The following is a 25,503-nucleotide window of genomic DNA, read 5'->3' as shown; positions in this document are numbered from 1 at the left end:
CATCAGAGGGGGAAGGAAGGAAGGAAGGAAGGGTGACTGGGAGTCTGGTGTGTGCAGGAGAGAATAGATGGATGGATGGATTGAGTATGTATAAAAGGGAGAGAAAAGAAGTGTAGAGGAAGGGATGTTGGTAGAGTACTCGTGGAGCAGGAGAGAGGCCCTGTTACTAGTCAGTATAGCCACATATTTATGCGAGTTATTATGTGCCATACAATCTAATAACTAGTAAGACACCTCAGGGTGACTTGCGACCTCAGGGTCGCGCCAATTCTTGGCCATCTGGCCAGTCATGTATATGGGACCAGTTACTCATATATGGAGACCCCTTCATGATAGTTGTTATGTCAAAACATGCCCATATATGGACATTACCAAATATGGGCATTCCCATATATGTCCTTAATACATAATATCCTTAATAATGTCCTTAATATTGACAATATAGGAATCTCCATATATGGGCATAAAATGTGTGTTAATTAGTAATGCCAAGCAGGGCCTAGGTGAGTTAGGGCCTTAGTTTGATGCCTGTGGATCTCCATATATGGGCATAATGTTAGTAACCTAACATTCTCATTTTCGGCCTGGGATTTATGACATCAGAAATCTCCATGTATGGGCATAAAAGTTTTTTTTTTTTCTTTTTCTGGGAATGACCATATATGGACTTTTATACCCTGAGAAATCTCGTAGTTTGTCTGACTGTCAGTACAGGAAGTGATGTCACATGACATCCTTTTTATGCCCATATATGAGTCATTCTGTACCACATCACTGTGACTCACTGACATCACTTCCTGTACTGACAGTCAGACAATACTGACAGTCAGAGAAGCTACGAGATTTCTCAGGGTATAATTTGACCTTCGGTCGCAATAATGGATAGTATGTTACCATGTGTGCAGTTTTCTGAATGAACCCCACAAATCAAAACGTGGTGTTCAGTGATAAAGCCGACCTACAGTTTACAGGGAAATCAGGATACCATCGCCCCCGGTCACATAGAAAAACGGACTGCTTGAATGTCCACTAGTGTGGTTTATGGTGTACGTCTCTCCATTGGCTCCATTTTTTTTTAATCGTTTATGAACTGCGATCCAGCTTATCAAGTATTAATTAGCACACAGTTTGACTTTCCTGGTTGTGCAGTTATAGATGTTTATGGCTGGTTGTGGTTCTGTTTTGTGATAGTGTTTTGTGAGCTGTGATTGGTTTACTTTTGTGGGAACATTACTGTACTGGGAACATTACCTTACACTGTGTACATACACATCCTGTTCTAGACATTTAGTTTGCCATAGCGTTTCCCGCTCTGTATTGTTCCTTTGTAAGCGTGTTTTGTGAGCAGCATTGAGGTCACTCACGGTGACAGTTTAGTGTGTGATGGTATTTTTCTGATTGGCCAGCTGCCTTATGTTGCTGTATCTTCCCTAGGGAAAATATAGCTTTAGCGTGCCACTTTAGGCAGCTGCCACATTTTCCCTAGGGGAAATATGTCAGCTACTGTACAGTGCAAGCTTATTGCACTCTATCCTTTTATCACACAGTGCCATCACCCAGGGAAAAGAAAGGCTGGGTATGTGGTAATGAATTTTATTACTGATCTGTGTGTTTGTCATAACTACTCAGGTGAATGCATATAGTACCGTCATTAAACGCTTGATGTTTGGACAGAGCATTGTGATAACAAAGGCTGAGAACACAGCTGTTGTCACTGTCACTGGGAAATCAAATCTTAGTCATGTATTTTCAAGAAAGCAGTAAGCACAATTATCATCCTTACTTTCATTCATTCCCTTAATTTGTATGCTCAGCTTCTTTCTCTGTATAGGAGGCATTCCTTATTTATGTTTGTTCTGTCCATCTCTTTGCAGTTCTGCCCCCTCTCTCTTACCTCTCTCTCTTTCTGTCTAGCTGTATGAATTATTTATACTTGAAGAATTTAACCAGTCCTTATCTTTCCCGCTTTGCTTTTGCACATTTGCTGTGGTCCCTTAGCTATGTTGACTGGGTTCCTATAGAACCAAGCTTATTCATTCATTTACACATTTCTGAGCTGCTTAGTAAAAGCCTAGTATTGTCCAGTATTTGCCCTATCATCCAGCCTTGGTAGTGTGTCATCTTATCTACAGTATATTCTCAGAACGATCTTCATATATTGGAATGATCTTTGTTCTCCAGTTAAAATCTCATTGTTTAACTGGCCACAAGATGACTTCTGTGAGCATCACATTGTTATTTTGTAACATATTAACAACATGAACCATGTGCCATACTTGAATATTATTCTACTAAATACTGAGATACTGACCCCCAGCTAATGCTGTGGGATTGGCCTGATTGTAACTGTGTGGTCTGTCCATCCATGAAACATGGTTATTGTCACTAAGCTGGATTTATTGTTATTAGAGCTGGACACTCACTACCCCCTGAGACACCGGATGAACTGGTTTATCACGCACGCACGCACGCACGCACGCACGCACGCACGCACGCACGCACGCACGCACGCACGCACGCACGCACGCACGCACGCACACACACACACACACACACACACACACACACACACACACACACACACACACACACACACACACACACACACACACGCACACACACCCTGAGGATATATGCACACAGAGTCAGACCCAGAAACACAAACATACACACATACAAATGTATGCACTCACAATTCATACAATGCAAATGGCTCGTCCAAACAGTGGACCATGTGGTTCACCGAGACAGTGGAGTGGACAGGGATGCAAGTGACTTTGAATGTGTTATGATTGTTTGTACCACGTCCACAACTGGAGGTTCCACCATCTCAGAAATAGCAACCTTGTCTAGAGCACTAGAACGGAAACACCTTGCTAATAATGAGAGGGGTCAGGGGAGAATGGTCAGTCGTTCAAGCGAACCGGTAGGCCACAAGCACACAAATAAGTCCTGACTGAGTACAGCTGTGAGTGCAGAAGGGTGTCTCTGAATACACAACTTGTTGAATCTTGAAGCATTGGTGGGTGAGGGGGGGTTATTACACCTGTACGTAATACTGGGCGTACCGTATATTCACCCACTGAATCGGTACTGCACGCACACACCTGTGTGGATTACTACTTCTCAGGCTCAATCCAAAAGATGAGCCCAGGCCTGTTGAGGTGTTAGCAGCTGTTTGTGGCTTTCATATTTTCTGGCAATATGTCCGGACATGTGGCAGGCTACTGGAAAGTCACCCTCCCATGCTGCCATTTCCGAGGTGGAGGGGGAATTAGCAAAATATGAATAATATACTATATATTTACTTAAAGCCACATTCCAACAATATTCATTTTCTTCTAATGAACATCATTCTGTACAAAATATTTTCCAATATGTTCAAATCCCACCTTTTATATTTTCAGACTTTACTGGCAAATATGTCAAATTACACATTTGCCACAATTTGAAAAGTACTAAAATGCATTCCCTAACCCCCTAACCATCAAAATGATTGAAGCCTGTTTCACTTCTGTTATTCATAAGAAAATTATGAATCACAAATTATGGCTGATGGACATGATGACCATCTGCTGTAGACTAGAACTACAACTACATTCAGGTTTTATTAACTAAAGGCCTGTCCATACTTTGACCGAAACCGAACTTTTCGGTCAAAAGGTCCGGTTCGACTACAAAATGACGCCACTCGTGACTTCTGAAAAGCATTACACCGAATGAGAGTTCGGAAATTTGCATGTCGGAAATCTCAACTCACCGAACATTTCAGAGATACTATGGACAGGCCTTTAAAGCAATGAGGGATATTTAATCCAGAATACAGTAACAATTAATTAAAGTTGAATCGGAGACTGGTGGAAGCGCAATGCATCAAGGGTAAATGTAAGGGTAAAAATTGTTTAATACATTTAGCATTTTTTGTGCTATTTGAGGATTTCAGTTTCATTTCACAGTCCCATTTTGACCATGCATAAGCTTGTTGTGGTGTTTTCCACATAGTAAATAGGGCTCTGGAATTTCACTTAAATGTGATGCTTCAGCTGTCGCAGTCACCACGTCTCATCCCCCACTTACACTTACTAGCACTTAGAACCTAGACACAGCATTTTCCATCAGCAACATCTCAAAAAGCACCAAGTAATGGAATTTCTTGTGGTTAAATGGAATCGCTTTGAAGGAGAATTCCAGACTAGCGCCTTTCTTGCCGTAATCTGATGTTATTCCATCCATTAACCCGTGGTAGAGGCGAAAAGAAGAAGAAAAAAACTCCATCTCTAGCGCACAGTAGCTCGCCTCTGAGCAGGGAGGTGGGGTATTGCGGCCGATAGCCTTTTTACGGCAGCTGGAAAGTTTGTTCAATTCCCGTCTCCTCCTGGGTGCTCCAGATGAGCTGGATGGTGCCTTGAGTGGTTGCCTTCAGCAGTGTGTGAATGTGTACCGCATCAACATGTAGTGTGTAATGGCGTTCCACTGTTGTGGTGTATGTGTTTGGGTGAATTGTAAAGTACATTTTAGTGCTCGAAAAGAATTAAGAATCATATTTCTGTGTGTCTTCTACAGAACAAGGCCTGGACGAGTTGAAGAAACTACTGCTGCTGCTATTAGGCTGTGCTGTCCAGGTAATGACCATCATTAATCCAATGTCACTCCCCAGTCCCCACACATTTCATAATGCACCTCTTTACTACACATCTTTGATGCCACATAATTGGCAAATGGCCAGTCCTGTGTGGCCAGTCCCGTCTTTTTTGGAGCTGTGTGAAGCACAGGCTCCCTATACGTGGCCGTGTGGGTGTGTCTGTGTGTCTGTGTGTGTGTATGTAGCCTGAACTTCCTAAACTTCGGCACGCCACTAGTCCCACAATTTTGCCACCACACACTCGCGCCATATGTCAAATCGACCGGCTTACTCGGGAATCGTGGGCTATTACTTTTCTAAGAGAAAGGTTCTATAGTTTAATTGATATTAATTTATTAGTGAATTAATTTTCCCCATTGACTTATAATGGGAATCGCAAAAACTCACATTCAATTATTTGTCTCTCGCAAACCATAGGGGCTAGAGTTTCAAGACTTGGAGAGGAGGTTCATAATGATTTCAAGGATTAAATAAAAAATAATTGTGTCATTTGGCCGCATGGTGGCGCCATAACACCCCACTTTACGTTTTGGCCTGTAACTCTTGAACCGTAGGTCGGAAAATTAAAAATATTTTTTCCCTGGATTCCTTGGGTCATGACGCATCTCCCCATATAGGCCACGCCCATTTGCGCCATGATAGATTTTCCGCCATCTTGAATATTCTCCAAAACACACTTTTTGCTCCTTTTCCTACATATTTTCTTCAAATGTCACAAAAATCGGTACACATGATCCACACACACACACACACACACACACACACACACACACACACACACACACACACACACACACACACACACACACACACACACACAGCTCCACTTCACACGGGTGTGATTTTTTTTAATCTGGTTGCAGAGATTCTTTACGCCCCTTGTATGGGGTGAAAAGCTCATTAATATATATTAGGGCTAGTCAAATTGATGCCTTTGTGATCAACAGAATATCAAAAATATATCAGTGATCAGCACTCTGTGACCCTGACATGAAACCTGCAGTGAAAATGTGAAATTGTCACATTTCATGTAATGTATTAATTGATTTTAAATGACGTTTGACACAAATTGGAGGTTTTTGATTGAGAGGGTTCATCTAGTTAGAGAAAAAAATCTAGAAATTAAGCTTTTGCTTATTCTCTAAGGGGTTTTGGAAAAGCTGCTCTCGACACTTTGTCTTTGTATCTGAAAATGCTATTTGTTTAGCTTTTGAATTTGAACATTACATACAAACATCAAATATTTTGCGGAGGCTGTACAAGTGAAGTGGTGTGAGAAATAGAAATGGTTTTGTAGCAGATGCCAGATGGTAAGATTTAATGCACAGTGGAAGCCATCTGACATTTTCACATTCATCCATCAATCCAAAAAACACTTCCATAAAATCCCAATTGAGGTTTAGCGGCAGTGTGAATCTGATGCAGCTTGCATGCAGTAAATAGTGATTCACTAGTCTATTGTCTATCTCACGCTAGCCTGTGCTCTTCACTTGGCTCTTTAGGGTTACTCCCACCTTCACAGTAGTAGACACTCATCTCACATTTGACTCAGTCCTATCCAGAAAACAGGCCTAGTAGATAAATAGCAGATCAGACGTTGGCTCTGTGCCATGTGTCTGGTATCTGCCTCCAGGTTTGCCGACCTATATGAACCTCTGCAAGCTCTCTTCTCTTCTCTTCTCTTCTCTTCTCTTCTCTTCTCTTCTCTTCTCTTCTCTGGTAAAAAGAAAATCACACCCGTGTGAACTGAGCGGTGGTCGTGGAGGCTGTGCAACAGCACTACTGGGTGGGTGCAGCGGAGTTAGTGTGCTTTACAATGCTGTAGTTTCTTCACACACTCTAATTTATTTGACCCTAAAACATTCAGTTTGTTAATAATAATAATAATACTTGACCACACATGCTGACCCACCCTTCCCCCCTGTGTGTGTGTGTGTGTGTGTGTGTGTGTGTGTGTGTGTGTGTGTGTGTGTGTGTGTGTGTGTGTGTGTGTGTGTGTGTGTGTGTGTGTGTGTGTGTGTGTGTGTGTGTGAGAACAACAGCGCCCCTCCCTTAACATGTGTGGTCAGAAAAGGTACTGCAGGCTTGAGGCTACATACACGGACGGCCGGACGGCCGGACGGACGCATACCCACACACACGGCCACGTATAGGAGACGGTGTGACCACCGCTCAAAAAGCCAATATGACGTGTTGAGCTTCACAACAAACGTGTACCCATGGCCATGCCCCTTTTCTCCTCTCCCCTCTTGGCAGTGTGAGAAGAAGGAAGAGTATATTGAGCGTATCCAGACCCTGGACTTTGACACTAAAGCTGCGATAGCAGCACATATCCAAGAGGTAGGTCTACTAAATGATGAAGTGAAATTTATCTCGGCCACAAAGAGGAAGATTATGGAATATTTCTCCAAGTAAAGTGGGTGTGTCAGTGAGGATAATGCTATGTTACATTTAACAAAATACCATTTCAGAAGTAGCATAACAACTTTGCATACAAAATGCACTTATTTGTAAAAAAAGAAAAAAAAAGTTCTTCCTTTGGAATTAATTATCTTATTTTGGGCTGTTTTCTTAGCCCCAGGAAAACATTAAACATGAAAAATGCAGAAAATACTGGATACTGGAAAATGTTCTTAATTGTAGGTGACACAAAACCAGGAGAATGTGGTGGATCTGCAATGGCTGGAGGGAGGAGAAATACCTCCTGAAGACCTGGACAGTCTGTCTAGAAACTTGGCCTTCCACCTCAAACGCTTGGTGGATGAAAGAGACACGCAACTTGAGGTACAGTATAGGTCTTGGAGTGTGTGTGTAACTTATTCTCAGGTTATGTTTCTTTTATGAGAGTGGGCCAGCAACTCCCCTGCAAGTATCACTATTATTTCTTCCAGCCGCGACAGACAGTAGGACATTTTGAGAGGGAGACGGACAGTTGGAAAGTAGCAAAGATGTGATATGTTATATCACAAAAATAGAAAATACTTGATGAATTAAAGAAAACGGGGGTTAGGATTAACAACATACACACAACTCTCACAGCATAATTAAATTGTCATGTATCCAGTCCAATACTTTAAAAAACACAGACATTTCTATCAAAATGTACATTTTTGGTGTAAACAGTCTCACACAGAAATGTGTACCTTGTCTGGACAGTAGCATACACAGAGAAGGTACAGTGGTGTGTGTCTGATACAGGTATGCATTAGATTTGTGGCTATCTGTCACCGTTTTAAATTAAGCATATTCCGAATGGAATTTTTGGGCCGGCTTTCTGTAAATGTGGAAACTTGACTCTTTTATTGAGACCACAAGAGAGCTGCCACAGGAAGGAAGGGTTGAAACGGTTAACGCTTCTGGATGAAGAAAAGTGTGTGTGTGTGCGCGCGCACATACACACACAGACTTTTCTTCATCCATGTGGCTTTGCGTATGTTCATCATTAAGTGTATTTTCAACCCCCCCCCCCCAGGGTGCAGATGCTCATGACTGATAGAGCCGGTGTGTGTGTGTGTGTGTGTGTGTGTGTGTGTGTGTGTGTGTGTGTCAGGTTGCACTTTAATAGCCTCAAGAGAATCACAGAGCAGTCAACCCACTCTCAATTAAAACCCCATTTCCTCTTGTGGGTACTGGATGAGAGTGGGGTCTCTTAGTTGATACCATACATTGTTGTAACACTATACGACCCTTCTGTCTCTATCACGCTCTCGTCTGTCTCTCTCTGTCTCTTCTACAGTATGTCCAGTGTCAGTCTGTCTGTCTTCCTGCCTAATGCTAATGTCTGTCTGTGTGTCTGTCTCTCTCCACCCACCCATTCATCTATCCAGACCATCGTGGAGCTCACGCAGGAGCGAGATTGCGTCCAGCTGTCTCCCCTCGCTCCCCCCGGCCTGGCCCAGACTCCCAGCCCCGACTCCCTGAACATGAGGAGGACAGAGAGCCGTCAGCACCTCTCTGTGGAGCTGGCTGATGCCAAGGCCAAGATCAGACGCCTGCGCCAGGAGCTGTGAGTACCACAGACCTCATGATTACATACAGTTTATCAGAGTTTCTCAAACTTTCACATTTCAAGGGGTCTGTCTGTGAGAACTACTATGAGTTTGTAAAAATAATACATGTACTCTGATCACAAAGGGTGAATGTTGGTGGATTAGACAGAAACATTGATTTTGATTAATACGATTCAAATGAAAATGTATGTATCCATTTTCCTTATCCAAAATATTTTGTTCCGTGCTCAAATAATGGAAGAAGAATAGATGATTACTTAAGCCATGCAACTTCAACTATGAGTTGAAGTCAGTTTTTTTATTGCTGCCAAGCAATGTTGTTAAGGGTGTTGCCATTGGCACAGCCCCAGCCGGCACATCATGGTCAATAACCATGACTCCATCAAATAAGTGCATATCCTGTCTAACACTTACAGTAGCAAGTTGTGTTGGGGGGTCTTATGTACAGTACATTAGACGGGGTCCAAGAACCTCATCAGTGGGTTCAACCAGGGTTCAACTGTGCTACTGTAGGAGTCTTGTTGGAGGTGTCAGTGTTCTCACAGGATTATGGTGATTTTGGAGAAACTCATCGTTAGCCCTTGGATCTCCATGTCTGATCTTTCAGCGTTTTTAATTTATCTCATCTTTCATACGCAAAGCTTGTAGGTCTGCTATTTTTGCTAGCTTTTAGAAATGTTTTCTCCTAGGATGACATGCCCAAAATAGGGACACCAAATTTAAAGTGCTTTAGTCTGTTTGAGGGTTTTATATATAAAACAGTCCCCTCTCTCTGACCTTCCTGTCTCTGTGCACTCTCTTATCTAAATAAATGGCAAAAAAGAATAGAGAGGCTGATGGAAAACAATTCATATCCTAGTCTCGATCGCTCATTCAAGAATGGACCATGCATACACAAAAACAAAAACATACTATCATAGACAGACACACTAGCATAAATACTATAAACACAAAGGAATGCACACAAATGAAAAACAAATGCTCACACACTGAGAGACACACTTTTGGAATGTCTTTTTCCATTGTAGCCATAAATAATAGAAGTTCCTAGTCTATAGAGTGCTCTAACGCAGGTCCAGAGTAGACAAAGACTAATGGTCAGTGGCGGGCACTGTTTTGCAGATGTAGCCTACCTTTGCTTCCGGGGGGGAAGAGGCTTAATGATACACAGACAGACATAACATCTGATGTGATAAATGTGCTGGTCGTAGTCTCTTTGGATGTGCGTGTATCCACCGCCTCTGATAAATGTGCTGGTGTCATGAAGATCGTCATAATACCCTTCTTAAGTGCATTAAGTTAGTTGACGTATTGTTGTCGAATGCTTTATGCTTTACATTTTACAATAATTGGCCATTAGGATGCCAAGAAAAGCCTTTTTCCTGTCTATCTCTTGTTTGCTCCACAGCAGTTTGGCGGATTCGATCACTGGGTGTGCTGATCCTAAGCCAGATTTCACTGCTTTTTAGTGTCTTCGGCTAGTGTCTACGGCTCAGGTGTCTAGGGTTTAGGCTTGAGTTAATGCTAGATCTACATAAAGTTATCACAGCAAAAACATCAATGCGCTGAAAAAATCAAAGTCTTGGTCTTTGACAAATGAAAGTTGAGATCATTTTTATCACCGTAATAATTATATTTGCCGCCATAGATTATAGTTACTTTATTTATAGGTCCTTTCAAAACACAGACATACCAGTACTGTACATAAAAATGGCCCTAGACAAAAGTTATGGGGAAGAAGAAAGTTATGGGGAAGAAGAACAAATTAAATGTCTACGTTTTGTTCTGTCCTCAGAAGCCTGGGAAGTTTATATTTGTACTTGGTACGTGGGTCCTGTCTCATCGGGTTTTGCAAACTCTTTCTGTAACTCTGCTAATGACGAGTGGGCCGTTTGTAGGTCAAGACTCAAAACTGATTGAACAGCAGTGGCTGCAGGCTCCTCACATGACAAGTGCAAAAGTAAAGTTTACATGAAACTAAATAGTTTCTAAATCTGGCTTCTGGGCTGAATATGTTTTGCACCTCTGTGCTGTTGGGCCTGTTCATTCTACATCCTTGACCTACTTTATGATGCTATGTTTACTGGAGCTACTGAAGGCCATAAAATGAAGGAAGACCCTGCTGAGGTTATTTCCTTGGGTTGCTTACTTGTTGCCATGGAGTGCAATCCATGTGGTACTGTTGATGGTCTTGTGATGCTTTTGACAAAGGGGAAATTGAATGGTTGAGGTTTTAAATGTAGCAGGCAAAATGAGGTGCTTTAGTAACTAGACAGCTTTTTCTCTTCTGGGTCAAAATGAGCTGTGTGTGTGTCAGCTGTCTGTTTTCGTGTTTGCTTATGTTTGCGTGCCTGTCGGAGTCATGTGCATGTATGCAAGCGTCTCTGAATGCAGATGTGACAATCTGTCATGTGCAAAAGTCATGTTCTTGTTTGTTTGTTAGAGCTGCATGATCTGGGAAAAATATATGACTTGAGAATAAACCTGTTGGACATTGCAATGGTGACAATGGTGCAATTACTGTTGGGATTCGAAAACATCAAATTCAAGTACATAGGGTTCCTTTATCATTTTTACGCTGTGACCGATGCATGGAGAAGTGTAAATAAAACCCATGAACGCTCTAAATGCCAAAGCACACAAATGCAACTAGTTGCAACTCCTTGCAACAAAACTGTTTGGCATGTCACAACAATGCAACTCGTTGCAACTGTCATTGGGGATAATGGTTGCGGGTATTTGCAAGTAGTTGCATGTTGCAAGGAGTTGCATTGTTGCGGTTTGACCTTTAGGATTGCGATGTGGTTGTGTCTGTCTGTTAGTTGGTCGGTTGGTTTTGATGACCCCATCGTCTTTATTTTAGTGTTACCTTTAAGGCTCTGACAGATGGAACTTAGCCCTATGTTCCCTCAGTTTAGGTTTGGGATTAGTGTTAATGTAATATAGGCTGAGGTAACAGGGAATCCTGTGTGTCAAATACGTCTCTTATCTTGTAGTTGGTTTTGTACATGATTCTCATCCATATTGCCGTTTAAAGTGCTGATGTCACAAGCCAAACAGAACACTCAATCAAGTAAAATCACTAACATACATACCTGCTGGAATACAAGTTTGAGAGTGAATGCCTGGGATGCCATTTATATACGCTAGCTCTGAAAGACTGGATGATGCCAGTCAGTTCAAACCACTGGTCTGGTTGGGTGTAGAGGCTAAGGAGAAGCATAGCCTCTAAGGGGCCACTAGCGTGGCTTTTGGGTACTCGTCATGTGTCAGTGAATTGTTACAGGTGAAGTATATTTGTGATGAGGCATAGACTGTCACCACACTAGGTCATGCCTGCAAGAAGCCAGGATGCTATACATTTGTTATAAGTGTGATATAAATGATTTTGCATAATGTACAAACTTGGGAGTGGTTCCAAAATGGAATTGTCTAGTAGTGAAGGCATATCAATAGTACTGTAATACCAGCAGAAGAATAGTAATTGTAATACCAACAGAAGTGCCACTGCTGTTTGAAGGTGCGGAAAACGTTGTCTATCTCTCCATCGGTTTTCTTCTCGTGTTTGAACATATCATCTGCTTTTTTGTTTACTGTGTGTGTGTGTGTGTGTGTGTGTGTGTGTGTGTGTGTGTGTGTGTGTGTGTGTGTGTGTGTGTGTGTGTGTGTGTGTGTGTGTGTGTGTGTGTGTGTGTGTGTGTGTGTGTGTGTGTGTGTGTGTGTGTGTGTGTGTGTGTGTGTGTGTGTGTGTGTGTGTGCCAAACTGAGTGAGCAGCATGTCATGTAAATGGGTTTGCTGTATAGGTGTGGCTTAATACCTGATGACAGCGCCTGTCTTAGCTTTACATTAGTAGCCTGCACATACAATGTGTGACTGTTTTTGTGTTTGTACAGTATCACTAGTATCCCTTAGTAACCGTTCAATTTCACTATTCTCTGTTACATAATTATTACTACTAGCCCTTACCCGTTCAAAGATATGAGCTCCAAAATGATGTGCAGTGTGTGGGTTATGGGATGTGCACTGTGCATACAGTATATGAGGGATGGAAAGTAACTTTAACTGGTGCTTGCATAATATGTAGGAGCATCAATGTAAGCCCGCCCGCCCGCCTGCCCGCCTGCACACACAAACACACTCCCCCCCCCCCCCCCCCCCCGTGTGTGTGTGTGTGTGTGTGTGTGTGTGTGTGGGTTTGTGTGCGATTGTGCATGGCCTGAACAACAGCGCCCCTCCCTTAACATGTGTGGTCACAAAAGGTACTGTAGGCTAAATAGATATAGATACACCATAAAAATGCTATTATACAGCATACGATTTGTGAAAGTGACAAACGGGCTTCACAGTTATGTCAGGTGTGTTCATATGCTGATGGTGATGCGATTTCAGATCAATTGCTCCAGCCACCGAGGAGAAACGCTGTTTCATACAGACAGACACTCACTCACTCAGACAGACATTCGCAAAATTATAGTATAGACTAGCCCTTACCCGTTCAAAGATATGAGCTCCGAAATGATGTGCAGTGTGTGGATTATGGGATGTGCACTGTGCACACAGTATATGAGGGATGGAAAGTAACTTTAACTGGTGCTTGCATGCTAATATGTAGGAGCATCAATGTAAGAAATACCCGTTCCATTTAACGGCTACAGAGATACTGTGTACCGATCTGCATGATTTTGGACAACATCTGTAACAGGGCCAGAACCACCACACCCCCCCCCCCCCCCCCCAGCCCGCCTGCCCGCCTGCACACACACACACTCCCCCCCCCCCCCCCCCCCCCCCCCCCCCCGTGTGTGTGTGTGTGTGTGTGTGTGTGTGTGTGTGTGTGTGTGTGGGTTTGTGTGTGATTGTGCATGGCCTGAACAACAGCGCCCCTCCCTTAACATGTGTGGTCACAAAAGGTACTGTAGGCTAAATAGATATAGATACACCATAAAAATGCAATTATACAGCATACGATTTGTGAAAGTGACAAACGGGCTTCACAGTTATGTCAGGTGTGTTCATATGCTGATGGTGATGCGATTTCAGATCAATTGCTCCAGCCACTGAGGAGAAACGCGGTTTCAGACAGACAGACACTCAGACAGACAGACAGACAGACAGACATTCGGAAAATTATATGTTAGATGTGCAGTCTGTGTCTATACAGTATCTGGTTGTATTGTGATAGTATACATCACTATATACAGAGCGTGAGAGTCAATCAACAAAAAAGACAAGCGTTACCGATACAGATACGGTCAAGATGTGACGGATCTGATACTAAACTGCGACCTGTGGTCGCAATAAGTGTGTCTGTGCATGTGTGTACTTTTAACATAAATAGTACATTCTTTAACTGTTTCTAAAGATTAGTTTTTTTGCCATTTTTGGGGCTTTGCCTTTATTGGATAGGATAGTAGACTGACATGCGGCAAGGTCGTCCGGATCGGGAATCGAACCGGCGACGCCACCAGGCATCCATGCCTATGTGGAAATGCCTAAGTGATATGCGCCTGGACCAGTAGGCCAGCAGGCCGCCCCTCTTTAACTATTTCTAAGATCACGTTTAATGCAATATTGAATGTTTGACAATACAAAGGTATGTGTTGTCATGGCAAATTGGCAATAAAACACATTGAGAGAGAGATAGCGAGACGCCTCACCTCACCACAACACAGAGCTGTAATCAAATGGGCCATCATCACACACACTCCGTCTCTGCTCCCCTCTCAGTGCATCACAGGAATGCCAAGCCCTTTTTCTCTTAAATGATGCATTCTCTCGCTGCACCAAGATCCTGCAGAAAACACACACACACACACACACACACACACACACACACACACACACACACACACACACACACACACACACACACACACACACACACACACACACACACTCCCTCTCAGTCCCCCTCTATCTCTCTTCAGTGCAAGTGTCAGCCTATCCCTCTGTCACGCCTGCATGTCAAATTATAGTGTGTGAGGTTACATGTCACACTGCTATTAGAAAGGGCACCTAAACTGTTTGTGGGGTGGGGAGGTAAAGCTTACACATCCAGATGTTATATGGTAGACGCACACAGAGGTCTTGTGATCCCTTTGTCTTCACATATTGTTGTCATCTGTATCTGTGATTCTTGTACTAGTAGTTGTCGCGTAACCACATTATCCCTATTCTGGGATAATAGACGAACGCTTGGCAAAAATAGGCGAACATTCGCTGAAAATAGCAGATCGGTTCTTTGGTGTAGAGGAGGGGTCTTCAACAGGGGGTCCGGGACCCCTAGGGGGTCCTCAGAGTTACTACAAGGGGTTGTCCAAATCTTCCAACCTCCTAGCAATTAATTTTCAATGAGAGGCGGGCTGCTTTTTCGGCCGCCCAGCGAAGTTTTGGGGTGGTGAGGAGAGCGGGCGCAGTCCCGTGAAATCCTCGCGAGTGTGCTCGTTTGTGCATGCGAACGCGGACGGTGAGAGATGGATTGTGTTCATCTTTGTGAAATACCGCGCAGCGTTTACTCACTGAGCGAGTGTGTTTGTGTCTCACCGCTGTGCGGCCACCGCTGATCCTAGCGGCAGCACCGACGGCAACCGTGCCTAGTCTGGGGGGCACCTATAAGGTCAAGTTTATTAGGTGATGATGGCTCAAGTGGTTAAATATCTGAAAACACGAATTGACATGAATCCAAAATACACTGATGATGATTGTGCTGTCAAACGATTAAACTATATGGAATCTATGAAAAGGTTGTGGGGGTCCCTGCTTCATCTCTCTCTCAACTAAGGGGTCCTTGGCCTGAAAACGTTGAAGACCCCTGGTGTAGAGGAAAACTATCACAGGATCAAATATAGACCACTGGGGGACCCCAGTCAATGGAGTATATAGGATTAAAGTGGTTATGGGAGGAACAAGGGGGGAGGAGGCAGGCAGCTGGCTGATTTACATCCATGTTTACCTCTCAGCCAGTCCAAGGGGAACACACTATCAAATCTGTTTTTTTTTGCGGTTGATGTCCAGTCATTATTTATTTCCCTCCTTTCATTCTGTTTTTCTCTGCTTGTCATTTAAGGAGAGGCTACTTGGTTTTGTGGTCGACTCTGTTTATTGTTAGCTACTGCCGTTCCCCATATTGTAGATTGTAATCAGAGATGTGGTAAAGTTCAAACAATCACAACAATAACACTCAATGAAGGCACAGTGTCAGGCACAGTGACGTTATCTCGGCTTTACTGTTGTGATGTGTTAAAAGCAGTGCATGGTGGACAAAGTACTCAACCCCAGTACTTGAGTATATATACTCTCTATACATTATATATACTGGTGCAGGAGTACTTGCTTTTAAAAATATGAAGTATTCAAAAGTACAAATTACAAAGTGCATTTTGTTTTTCATATCAATGCTTTATTGAAATTTAGGCATTTAGGCATTTGGGCATTTAGTACTAGCCTGCTTCCAGACCAGAGACCCCGCCCACTCTCAGAGTGGACTCTTTCTCTGGTCTGGAGCTTAGTACATGAATCGGTTTTTATTTTCTGCTGTCCAATGAGCGCGCGGGGTGGGGGTGGGGGTGGGGTGGGTCTAACGAATATCCAATCCGTGCAGCAGTTGAAACGATTCAAACGAAGTTCACACACACACACACACACACACACACACACACACACACACACACACACACACACACACACACACACACAGGCAGGCTGAGGAAGGCACAGACACACACACACACACACACACACACGCACGAGCGCACTGATTTCACCAAGCTGTTTAATGTTAATTACAAGTTTCTGGTCGCAGTTCTGTGTGGAAGCAGTCACTGGCACAGACAGAGACACACACACAATCACACACACACTCCCCGACGGTGCGTCGCGTCCACCGTGCGTCTCGATCACCGTGCGTCGCGATCACTCGCGCGCGGACACGCTCGCAAAAAAGTCCCCCGTAAATCGCTCAGAATGGAGCACAGTTTCAGACTAAAGCGTGAGCTGAGTCTGAAATCAGGCTAATTTAGTACAAATTATTAGCATTTTCCAAAAAAGTTAAATTTGACAGCATATCAATTATAGAGAATAATAGAGATCCACAATCTCACAATGCATCGCATTGCCATGTGAGCTTGCACTTTGGTACAGTAAAAATTGCACTTAGATAGTATAGCATTGTAAATGTACTGCTGTCTACCACCGGATACAAGGGACCTGGGTGTATTTAGGAACAACCTGTCATGCAATATCAAATAATAGAGGAAGTGAGGCTTTTATTGACCCAAACCCACCACTCAGGTGTTGATTATTCAGGAAGTGGAGTGCTTTGTGTCCTGGGTAGAACAATGCACACAGTTTTAAGTCCATTATTCTGAACTGGCAAGAGGAAGCCTCTGTGTATTCTTACATGATTAGAGCACTTCTGTATAACTGCATTAATCAATCAGTTAATTCCTACAAGATGGAGGTACATTTTCTATTGATTAGTCATGCCATGGAGACTTGAGTTCAAAAATATCTTTTTGTATTTGTCGCACTCCTAAGACAAAAAATTGATTATAGTAAATTTACCCCCATTGATTCTGAATGGGGACCCAAATGCATGGGCCTGGATGGGGACCCAAATACAAGGCCCTGGATGGGGACCCAAATGCATTTGGGTGAGAATCAATGGGGGTAAATTTACTTGACCCTTGACCCTAAATTTACCCCCATTGTAAGCCAAATGCATTTGGGTCCCCATCCAGGGCCATGCATTTGGGTTCCCATCCAGAATCAATGGGGGTAAATTTACTATAATTTTTTGTCTTAGGAATGCGACAAATACAAAAAAATATTATTGAACTCAAGTCTCCATGGCAAGGCTAATCAATAGAAAAAAATTCACTTTGCGGGTGAACTACTCCTTTAATCAGTTACGTGAAATTGGCAGAAGGATTTTGTTTCCGCTGGCTGATGCAGGGAGGGACAGTCAGTGTAAAGCTTCGTCTCAATGTATGTGTTTCACCCATTACAGTTACAGTATATATTGTATTGTCCGCTCTCTGTCTGTCGTCACTGTCACATTTCATGACAACCCCTTTTCTGTCTATCCGCTCTTCATTTTCTCTCTCAGGGAGGAGAAGAGTGAGCAGCTGTTGGATTGTAGACAGGAGTCAGAAAATATGGAGGTGGAATTGAAAAAGCTTCAGCAAGATGTAAGCACGCACACACACACACACACACACACACACACACACACACACACACACACACACACACACACACACACACACACACACACACACACACACACACACACACACACACACACACACACACACACACACACACACACACACACACACACTTCCCTGCACCTTGTCTTCTCTCCCTTCCCTTGTGCCTGCAGTCCAGTCCTTGCACTGCCTTGCCAAGCTTTAATCAGCCAGCTAAAGCTCATTATGGGCCATTACAAACAGGCTGACATGGATTTTGATTTAGACTGGTTGGCTGAATGTTTGGCTGGGCGCAGTGCAGTAAACGAGGTGGATGGATTCAGGGAGAGGAAGGGGAGAAGGTGTTTATTTGGTGGGTGTCTGGGAGAGAGGGAGATGGAATGTCTTTGTCTGTTCTGTTCTCTCTCACTCATATGAAGACACACAATGTTGAATACTGCTGTTATCTTCTTCTGCTACGTATTTGTGACTGACCGGTACTGTAGGGGAGTAGCTTATTGCTAAGCTGCAAGCTATGGAATATTTTGCTTATGAACTTTCCAACCTCTTAAGACATTTCTTCCACTTTCCTCTTTTGGAAGTAAATAAGTCTTCTTCATAATACCAACTCTGTAAGCAGCACACAGCCTCAGTGGCATTCCTTTGTGTCCGCCTCGATCAGACTCCATGACCGTATCTAGATCCCCCAGCCCACCTCCATACGCAGGAGACCTGCACTACATCACTTTCTGGTCACTTTGAGCCCCCCACCCCCTCTGTACGGCAGAATGCCTGCACTACAGTATATGACTCCTAGTTCCTTGCACAAGTATTCTTCTTCTTTTCCTATCCAATAAGTATCCACACAGAAACTTTACTCTCACAATTTTTGCAATGTCACATTGCGACCCATTGTGAGCTTTTAGATCTGCTATTTTTAAAATATTTTTTAGTTTTTTGTGGTTAAATGGTTAATGCTTCAATCCCCCACAGAGCTACCAGCTGATGTCGGATGCTCGGTCGGCGAGGGCGTACAGGGACGAGCTGGACCATCTGAGAGAGAAAGCCATGCGTGTCGAAAAACTGGAGAGTGAGCTGAGTCGATACAAAGACAGACTGCACGACATCGAGTTCTACAAAGCCAGAGTTGAGGTACATATACAATCATGCTGCTGCTCCTACTACTACTACCATTATCTATTACTATTATTACAACTGCTACTGTTGCTAGTATTACTACCAGAATGCCCAAACAATTAGCGTACCCTCTGGAATCTAAAAATGCCTCTGAAATCGGAAGGGAGGAACAAAAATACAATATATTGACATTAATTTACAATTTTAGGGGCAGAAACTCTGATTCTGATGATAACTTTGTAAGACTAGTGATTATAATAATTTGGGTAAAGTTTAATGTCTGAAGAACTGTAAAAAGAGTGAGTTTGTGTTAAGTACTGTGCATGTGGTTATCTGACTTGTTCTGACGTGTTGCCCTGTTGTGTGCTGTGTGCGTCTCTAGGAGTTGAAAGAAGACAACCAGGTTCTGTTGGAGACCAAGAACATGTTGGAGGAACAGTTGGAGAGCAACAGAGCTCGCTCTGACAAACTGCACCTCCTGGAGAAGGAGAGCCTACAGCTCAAGTCCAAAATCCATGATATGGAGATGGTGAGATCACCACAAAGCACTTACACTTTGTATAGCAGTGTTTTCCAACTTGCTCAAGACCGAAAAATGAAATTTGATGTCTAACTTACAGAAATACATACAAACTTACAGAAATACATACAAAATTACCACTTAACACAACGCCTGCCGCCATAGCCTGTCGTTTTATTTTGAAGAGCCCCGGAAGCCACAAGTCAATGGAGCATAGCCGCTCCGTTTTGCTTCTGGGCGTGTTGCGTCATGACGTATGCACCAGCGTCTTTCACAAGCACCCGCAGCAAGCGTCTGTTTACCTGGTTACCATGGCAACACTAAACCGACTCCAGCCGGGTTAGTTTGCGGAAGTGTTAAACCCTATTTAATAGTGAAAATAACCAATTTACAAGCTCACTCACAACATTTGACAATAATACATTTCTTTCACACACATGCTCTGCTGGCTGTAGTAGGAGTAGGGCACCTAAATGACTAGCGGTGGCCCTGTACACTTGTAGAGTTTAGACTCAAAAGAGACATTCGATGTCACCCTGCTGGGACCCAAACTAGAGAAAATTGCAGATCTACAAGCTCACAACACGTTGCAATGCATACATGTTGTGAACTTGTTGATCTACTATTTACTCTATTTCTTATTCTTTGCACATTTATGGAATTTGTTTGAGTTTTATTCTTTTTACGTAGGATAATTTTTTAAATTTCTTTAAAACAATTGCAATTTTTTTTAGATGATAAGGAAACAAACAAAACAAAAAAAATGGTCTTGCATGGCTTCTCCTAAACACTGGTTGCTTGTTGTATGCAGGACCGGGACATGGATCGTAAGCGCATGGATGAGTTGTTGGAGGAGAACTTGGTTCTGGAGATGGCCCAGAAACAGAGCATGGATGAATCCCTGCACCTGGGCTGGGAGTTGGAACAACTCTCCAAGACCCCCGAACGGCCTGAAGGTAAGGAGGAATGGAGAGGCTAATGGTGGGGGTGGTAGTGGTACAGTACGTAGGTTGACACAGCAGGTTTCTGCAATACAGGAGGAGGCTGCTGTAGTTTACCTGCTAAAATGGCTGGATTGGAAAAATGATGAGGATCAGGAGGCTCATTGTTTATGGACCACAAGGTTTTGTTGTTAAATTCACAAATATAAATTATTTTATGGAAGAAATATTTCCATTTCTATTCTGGGTTGTCACAGATTTCCTCCAGTAGCCTCCGTGCCATGGTGTCAGCCTAGAGTGCACACAGTATTATGAAATGTGCAGTCTATTGTCTTGGTATAAACGTTTTTAACCACTGAGGATCGGATTCACAAAACCACACTGTTTACGCAGTGCGTGACCACTAACAGGCATTCAAAACAATCGGAGAAATCATGAATTTCAAAATAGAAATTAAGGATTCCGACTCTCATTTGACGTCTTCTTCACTCTTTAGTCTTTAAAAAACATTTATGTCGAACATAGAGAAACATTTTGGTATGGATGACCAGGCTATCTGAGCTGATGTACCCATACCATTAGTAGTCAAATTTTACACAGTCACTGTTCATTTACATTAAATCAACACTCTGGATTTTACTGTGTGGGTGTGTGAGTGTTGTTGAGGTCAAGGACGGGTTGGGACACCAAAAACAGACTTTGGCCTTTGGCCTTTGGCAGATTGGACCACTCTTTATTTCCACTCGGTCAAGCTAATATTCAACATCCCTTGAAGAATAAGTAGCCTGGGCTCTGGATATAGGCCCTATTTGAAACAACACTTCAATGATTCAAAGATAAATTAGATGTAGTTGAGTATATTATTAGGAATTTAGCAATAAGATGAAATGTAGTAGAGTTTGTGTACACTTGGTTTATATGGTTCATGGTTTTGAGCCTTGTCTCCTTGATATTGTCTCAGATCCGAATTATTTGGAACCCTGTTTTTCTTTCTTTTCTTTTTTTTGTAAATCAGAGAGCTTACAAATAGACCATTATAGCTCTATTTGGCTCAATTTGTAAACTCTCACAGTCACATTAACACTTCGGATTTTTATTACTGTATGCAGGCTACAAAAAAAAGAATCAGTGTGGAAAGAAAATGCCTGTAGAGTAGACATGAATGAATGACTGTCTGCTTACTCTGCTAGCAGACAAACACACTTCAATGTCAAATCCTAATGGGTCCAACACAGTAGTGGACAAAGTACTCACCACAAGTACAGTATATAGATAATCTGGTCAGATATTATTCAAGTGGAAGTTGCTCTGTCCAATTTGTACTTGAGCAAAAGTAGATGAGTACCGGTACTTGCTTTTATATTTTTTCAAAAGTACAAAAACTAGAAAAATGTATATATTTTCCAAATATTTCTCTTTTTTTCTTCAAATTGTTTTTCTTCCAAAAAATATTAATAATAGTAGAAATAGCTGATCTACACGCTTGTAGTTCTACTATCCTAAGTACAATATCTGTCTTTGAAATGTAGAGGAGTGAAAGTCTTTAGTATACAAAATAAAAAGTTAAGTTCCGTACTCAAGTAAACATACTTCGTTACTGTGTCCACCACTGCCTGCACAGCTCCCCAGAAGTCGCTGGGTGAGGAGGTGAATGAGCTGACGTCCAGCCGGCTGCTGAAGCTAGAGAAGGACAACCAGACGCTGCTGAAGACGGTGGAAGAGCTCCGAGGAGCGGCCGGACAGGACGCCTCGGGAAAACTGGCCAAAGCCATCCAGGAGAACCAGAGACTCACTCAGAGGGTAGGGACCACACCACATGCTATGCTATACAGTAAAATGTTAAACCAAGTGCCAATTTAAGCAATTGTATCATAGTTTTCACTTTCCTTCAGAATATAAGTTATCCTTTCCATGGCACAGCAACTGCTAATCTCACCCACAATCTCACCCGTCACAGATTTTACTATGTATAAAAATTAACACCTCAGAAACTCTTTTAAACCTTTTCAAGGTTTATGCTTTTTCTTTTAACACGTTGCAGTCCGAAATAGAATGGTGGTTGGTAGATTAGCCGTGAAATTTCTATTATTGTATTGTGATCTGAGACATAATATTATGTTTATAAACATGACCCCGCAGCCCCTCCATCTTGAACAGCGCCGCTGTTTTTTCTTTTTTTTTTCCCCCCAGGCCAGTAACTCACCATGATTTTCTCGATCTCCGTTGGGATAGAATGGGGGTTTTGGCCGATCGTCGATGTCCCTGTGCGTTTCGCGTGCGCGATCCTTTCACGTAAATGTCCCCGCAAATAGTCCATGTGTGACTGAAGAACAGAACTGAAAAGTTTCGCTAGCATAGCCCCAAGCATGGCTGCTGTAGGAGCTCGAGTGTGCAGACAGCAAACGTATGGGCTGGGAGTAGCCTTGGTGAAGGAGAGGCGCTGACGTCACCTCTGCTTCATGCACGGTCTGCATGAGCTATCAGTGCACGAGTGGTGACTAGGGAAGGTTAGACGATCGCCGATTTTCGGATCAAAAGCTTTTATTCCGGTTTTAAAGACAAAGTCCGGGAATGTACGACGTGGCTGAGAGTCCCTGGGGGGATGTGCGATATAGTACGGTTTTAACATTAAGGGGCCCCCCTTGGCTTAGAAGGTGTTAATATTATTTCTTAGCCTTCTTGCTTTATTTAGATAGTGATGAGCGAGAGGAAACTGAGGACAGAGAGGGGGAAGGACACGCAACACAGAACCACAACTGTAATTTAACTGGGGATGTTGACATTATGTGGTCGACTCATTAGCCGGTCATCTATGGTACCAGAGTGCTCCCCATGTCAACAAGTTCAAAGTACTGTTGTTTGAGTAAAATACTTCCAGCTAGTTTCCTAAAGACGAAGAGACTTTCTTTCTTCTTTTTCTTTAAGTTGGCATGTGCACCAGTGTACCAATATGTTTGGAAAATACATTTGGGAATACCTCATCGCATTATGCCTTATGATGTGAATGATCAAAGATATTTGATGATTTTAAATAAATAGCAACACCTAAATGTTGAAGTTTTCATGTAGTTTTCTTTTACCATGAAGCCATGCAACGAAAACAAACATTCTCACGCATCACAGGGTGAGTAATGATAGGAGAAAGAAGTCTCCTCTGTTGTTTGTGCTTTTACACAGCTGTGCTAGCCTTCGCCTTTCCCAAAATGTACCATTAACCATCCACATTAGCATGTGGGACCAGCCCTTCTTCACAATATAGATCAATATATCACACGTTTTGCTCAGACTCTCTTCGTAGCAGGGGAAGAGAAAGAAAAGACGTAAAAAAGAGAGACAGAGTGTGAAGGGGCAGATACTAGGAGGATGAAAGCAAAGCTGTAAATCGAGGCAAGACGGGGTTTTCCTTTTCTTTGCCAGCCTCTAACACCCAAGTGCCCCTCAATAAGAGATGACTCTTAGCTATTTTCAGTAAGCCTTTCTGTGTGCTCTTGGAATAATAATTCTTTGAAACCTAGAGTTTGGAATTTATTGCTGGGTGCATGGCTCACAGTCTGGTTCAAAACACATTACGTGTGAATACATTCTGGGACTCCTGAACAATAGAGGCACTCTTAATGCTTTGTGTGTTTTTGTGCGTGCACACGCGTGTGCATGAGTTGGTTTAACAGAATGGGGTGCTGCTTTCTAAATAAGTCTGGTTTAGATGAAACTGCAGCAGTGTGAATACACAGGCAAACCTCAACAATTTCAAGCAGTAGTCATGCCAAGAAGAACACACATTTTGACATTGTTTGACACAGTATCCTGTCAGCTACAGGCACGCCCCGCAAGGAAATTAAATTTAACATGGGGAAAGGTGCAACATCCTAATCACTCCATTTTGTGTGTTTTTATTTCACTGTTTGTGTGCGTGCAGTTGGAGCAGCTAGAGAGGGAGTTGTGTGCAGACAGAGAGTCCATGCAGAGCTCTGAGTCTCTCAGCACAGACCTGATGAAGGAGAAAGCCATGCTGGAGAAGACACTGGAGACGCTCCGAGAGAACTCTGAGAGACAGGTCAGCCCCCTCTCTCTACAGTGTGTCTGTGGTAACCATGCATACTCTCTAATGTAGGGCTGCCTGAAACTATCCATTATATTATCCCTACATTTTATCAATCCAAAATGTATTGTAAATGTATAATTCTTTTAAATAAATGAATGAATGAACATGGCAATTCTTTTTATACTGGACTAGTCGATTAGTCTAATTAAACACTTAAAAGCCCTTTGTTATTCATACATAGAATGGTGGTTTACAAAAATACAGATCTACAAGCTGCCATAGAGACGCGTTGTGAGCTTGTAGATCTGCTATCTTTTGATAATCGCTTATTTTCAATTATTAGATTATTAGATGGTACCACAGGGTTACTGGGCTAATGGCAAGAATGAGTTTTTTTCTGGATGAGGAATTGTGAGAATAGAGAAAGGGAGTTGAAATGATGAAAAAACAAATAACAAAAAAAAAATCATGATTGATTAACACTTTACTGTGTCATAGAGCTCAGATTTAGCTCAACTTGATTTGTAGTGCTTCTGTTATGCAGCGACAAGGTTCAGCATCAAGTTTGTAACATGTCTCTGGCTTCCATTAAAAATGACTTGTGGACTGTTGCCACTGGTGTGAACGCAGCAACCCACTGCACCCGTTCACACACAATCCCCTTCCTCTCGCCCCTTCTTTCTCTCAGAGGATTCTATTATAGCTTTACTCAATCATCATCATGTGATTACTACTGTATATCAACCAAAGATAAACTAAATGCGCCTCTTGTCTAGTTCGCTAATGTAAAAGTTGCCTATCCATGTTATCCAAGCGCAGGAATCTCCCCTCTGTCAAAGGACAAAAGCCATGTATCATGATGTGATTACGACTGACAACATTGTTAGGTCATTGTTTTATATACATAAGTCCATACAAACGCTACTCAACTAAAAGGGCTATGGTAGTTTCCCCACATACCACAATCGAAGTGTGGAATCTTACATTATGTAGCAGAACTAGATTAAATTGTTTCCATGACA

General features: G+C 42.6%; 1 protein-coding gene across 1 annotated transcript in view; it reads left to right on the top strand.

Annotated features, from left to right (window-relative positions):
* The window catches only part of ccdc88ab (coiled-coil domain containing 88Ab), a 104,220-nt gene that overhangs the window by 44,878 nt on the left and 33,839 nt on the right, over window positions 1-25,503 (top strand). The window contains exons 5-14 of the mRNA XM_080740431.1: window positions 4,564-4,622; window positions 6,899-6,982; window positions 7,286-7,426; window positions 8,470-8,648; window positions 17,760-17,841; window positions 18,835-18,993; window positions 19,361-19,507; window positions 20,310-20,454; window positions 22,061-22,239; window positions 24,356-24,493. Of these exons, the coding sequence (XP_080596557.1) occupies window positions 4,564-4,622; window positions 6,899-6,982; window positions 7,286-7,426; window positions 8,470-8,648; window positions 17,760-17,841; window positions 18,835-18,993; window positions 19,361-19,507; window positions 20,310-20,454; window positions 22,061-22,239; window positions 24,356-24,493 (1,313 nt within the window). The remainder of the gene's footprint in view (window positions 1-4,563; window positions 4,623-6,898; window positions 6,983-7,285; window positions 7,427-8,469; window positions 8,649-17,759; window positions 17,842-18,834; window positions 18,994-19,360; window positions 19,508-20,309; window positions 20,455-22,060; window positions 22,240-24,355; window positions 24,494-25,503) is intronic.

The sequence above is a fragment of the Nannobrachium achirus genome (genome assembly GCF_963921795.1).
Source record: "Nannobrachium achirus genome assembly, chromosome: 13".
NCBI lineage: Eukaryota > Metazoa > Chordata > Actinopteri > Myctophiformes > Myctophidae > Nannobrachium > Nannobrachium achirus.
This window is presented reverse-complemented; position numbering and strand designations above follow the sequence as displayed.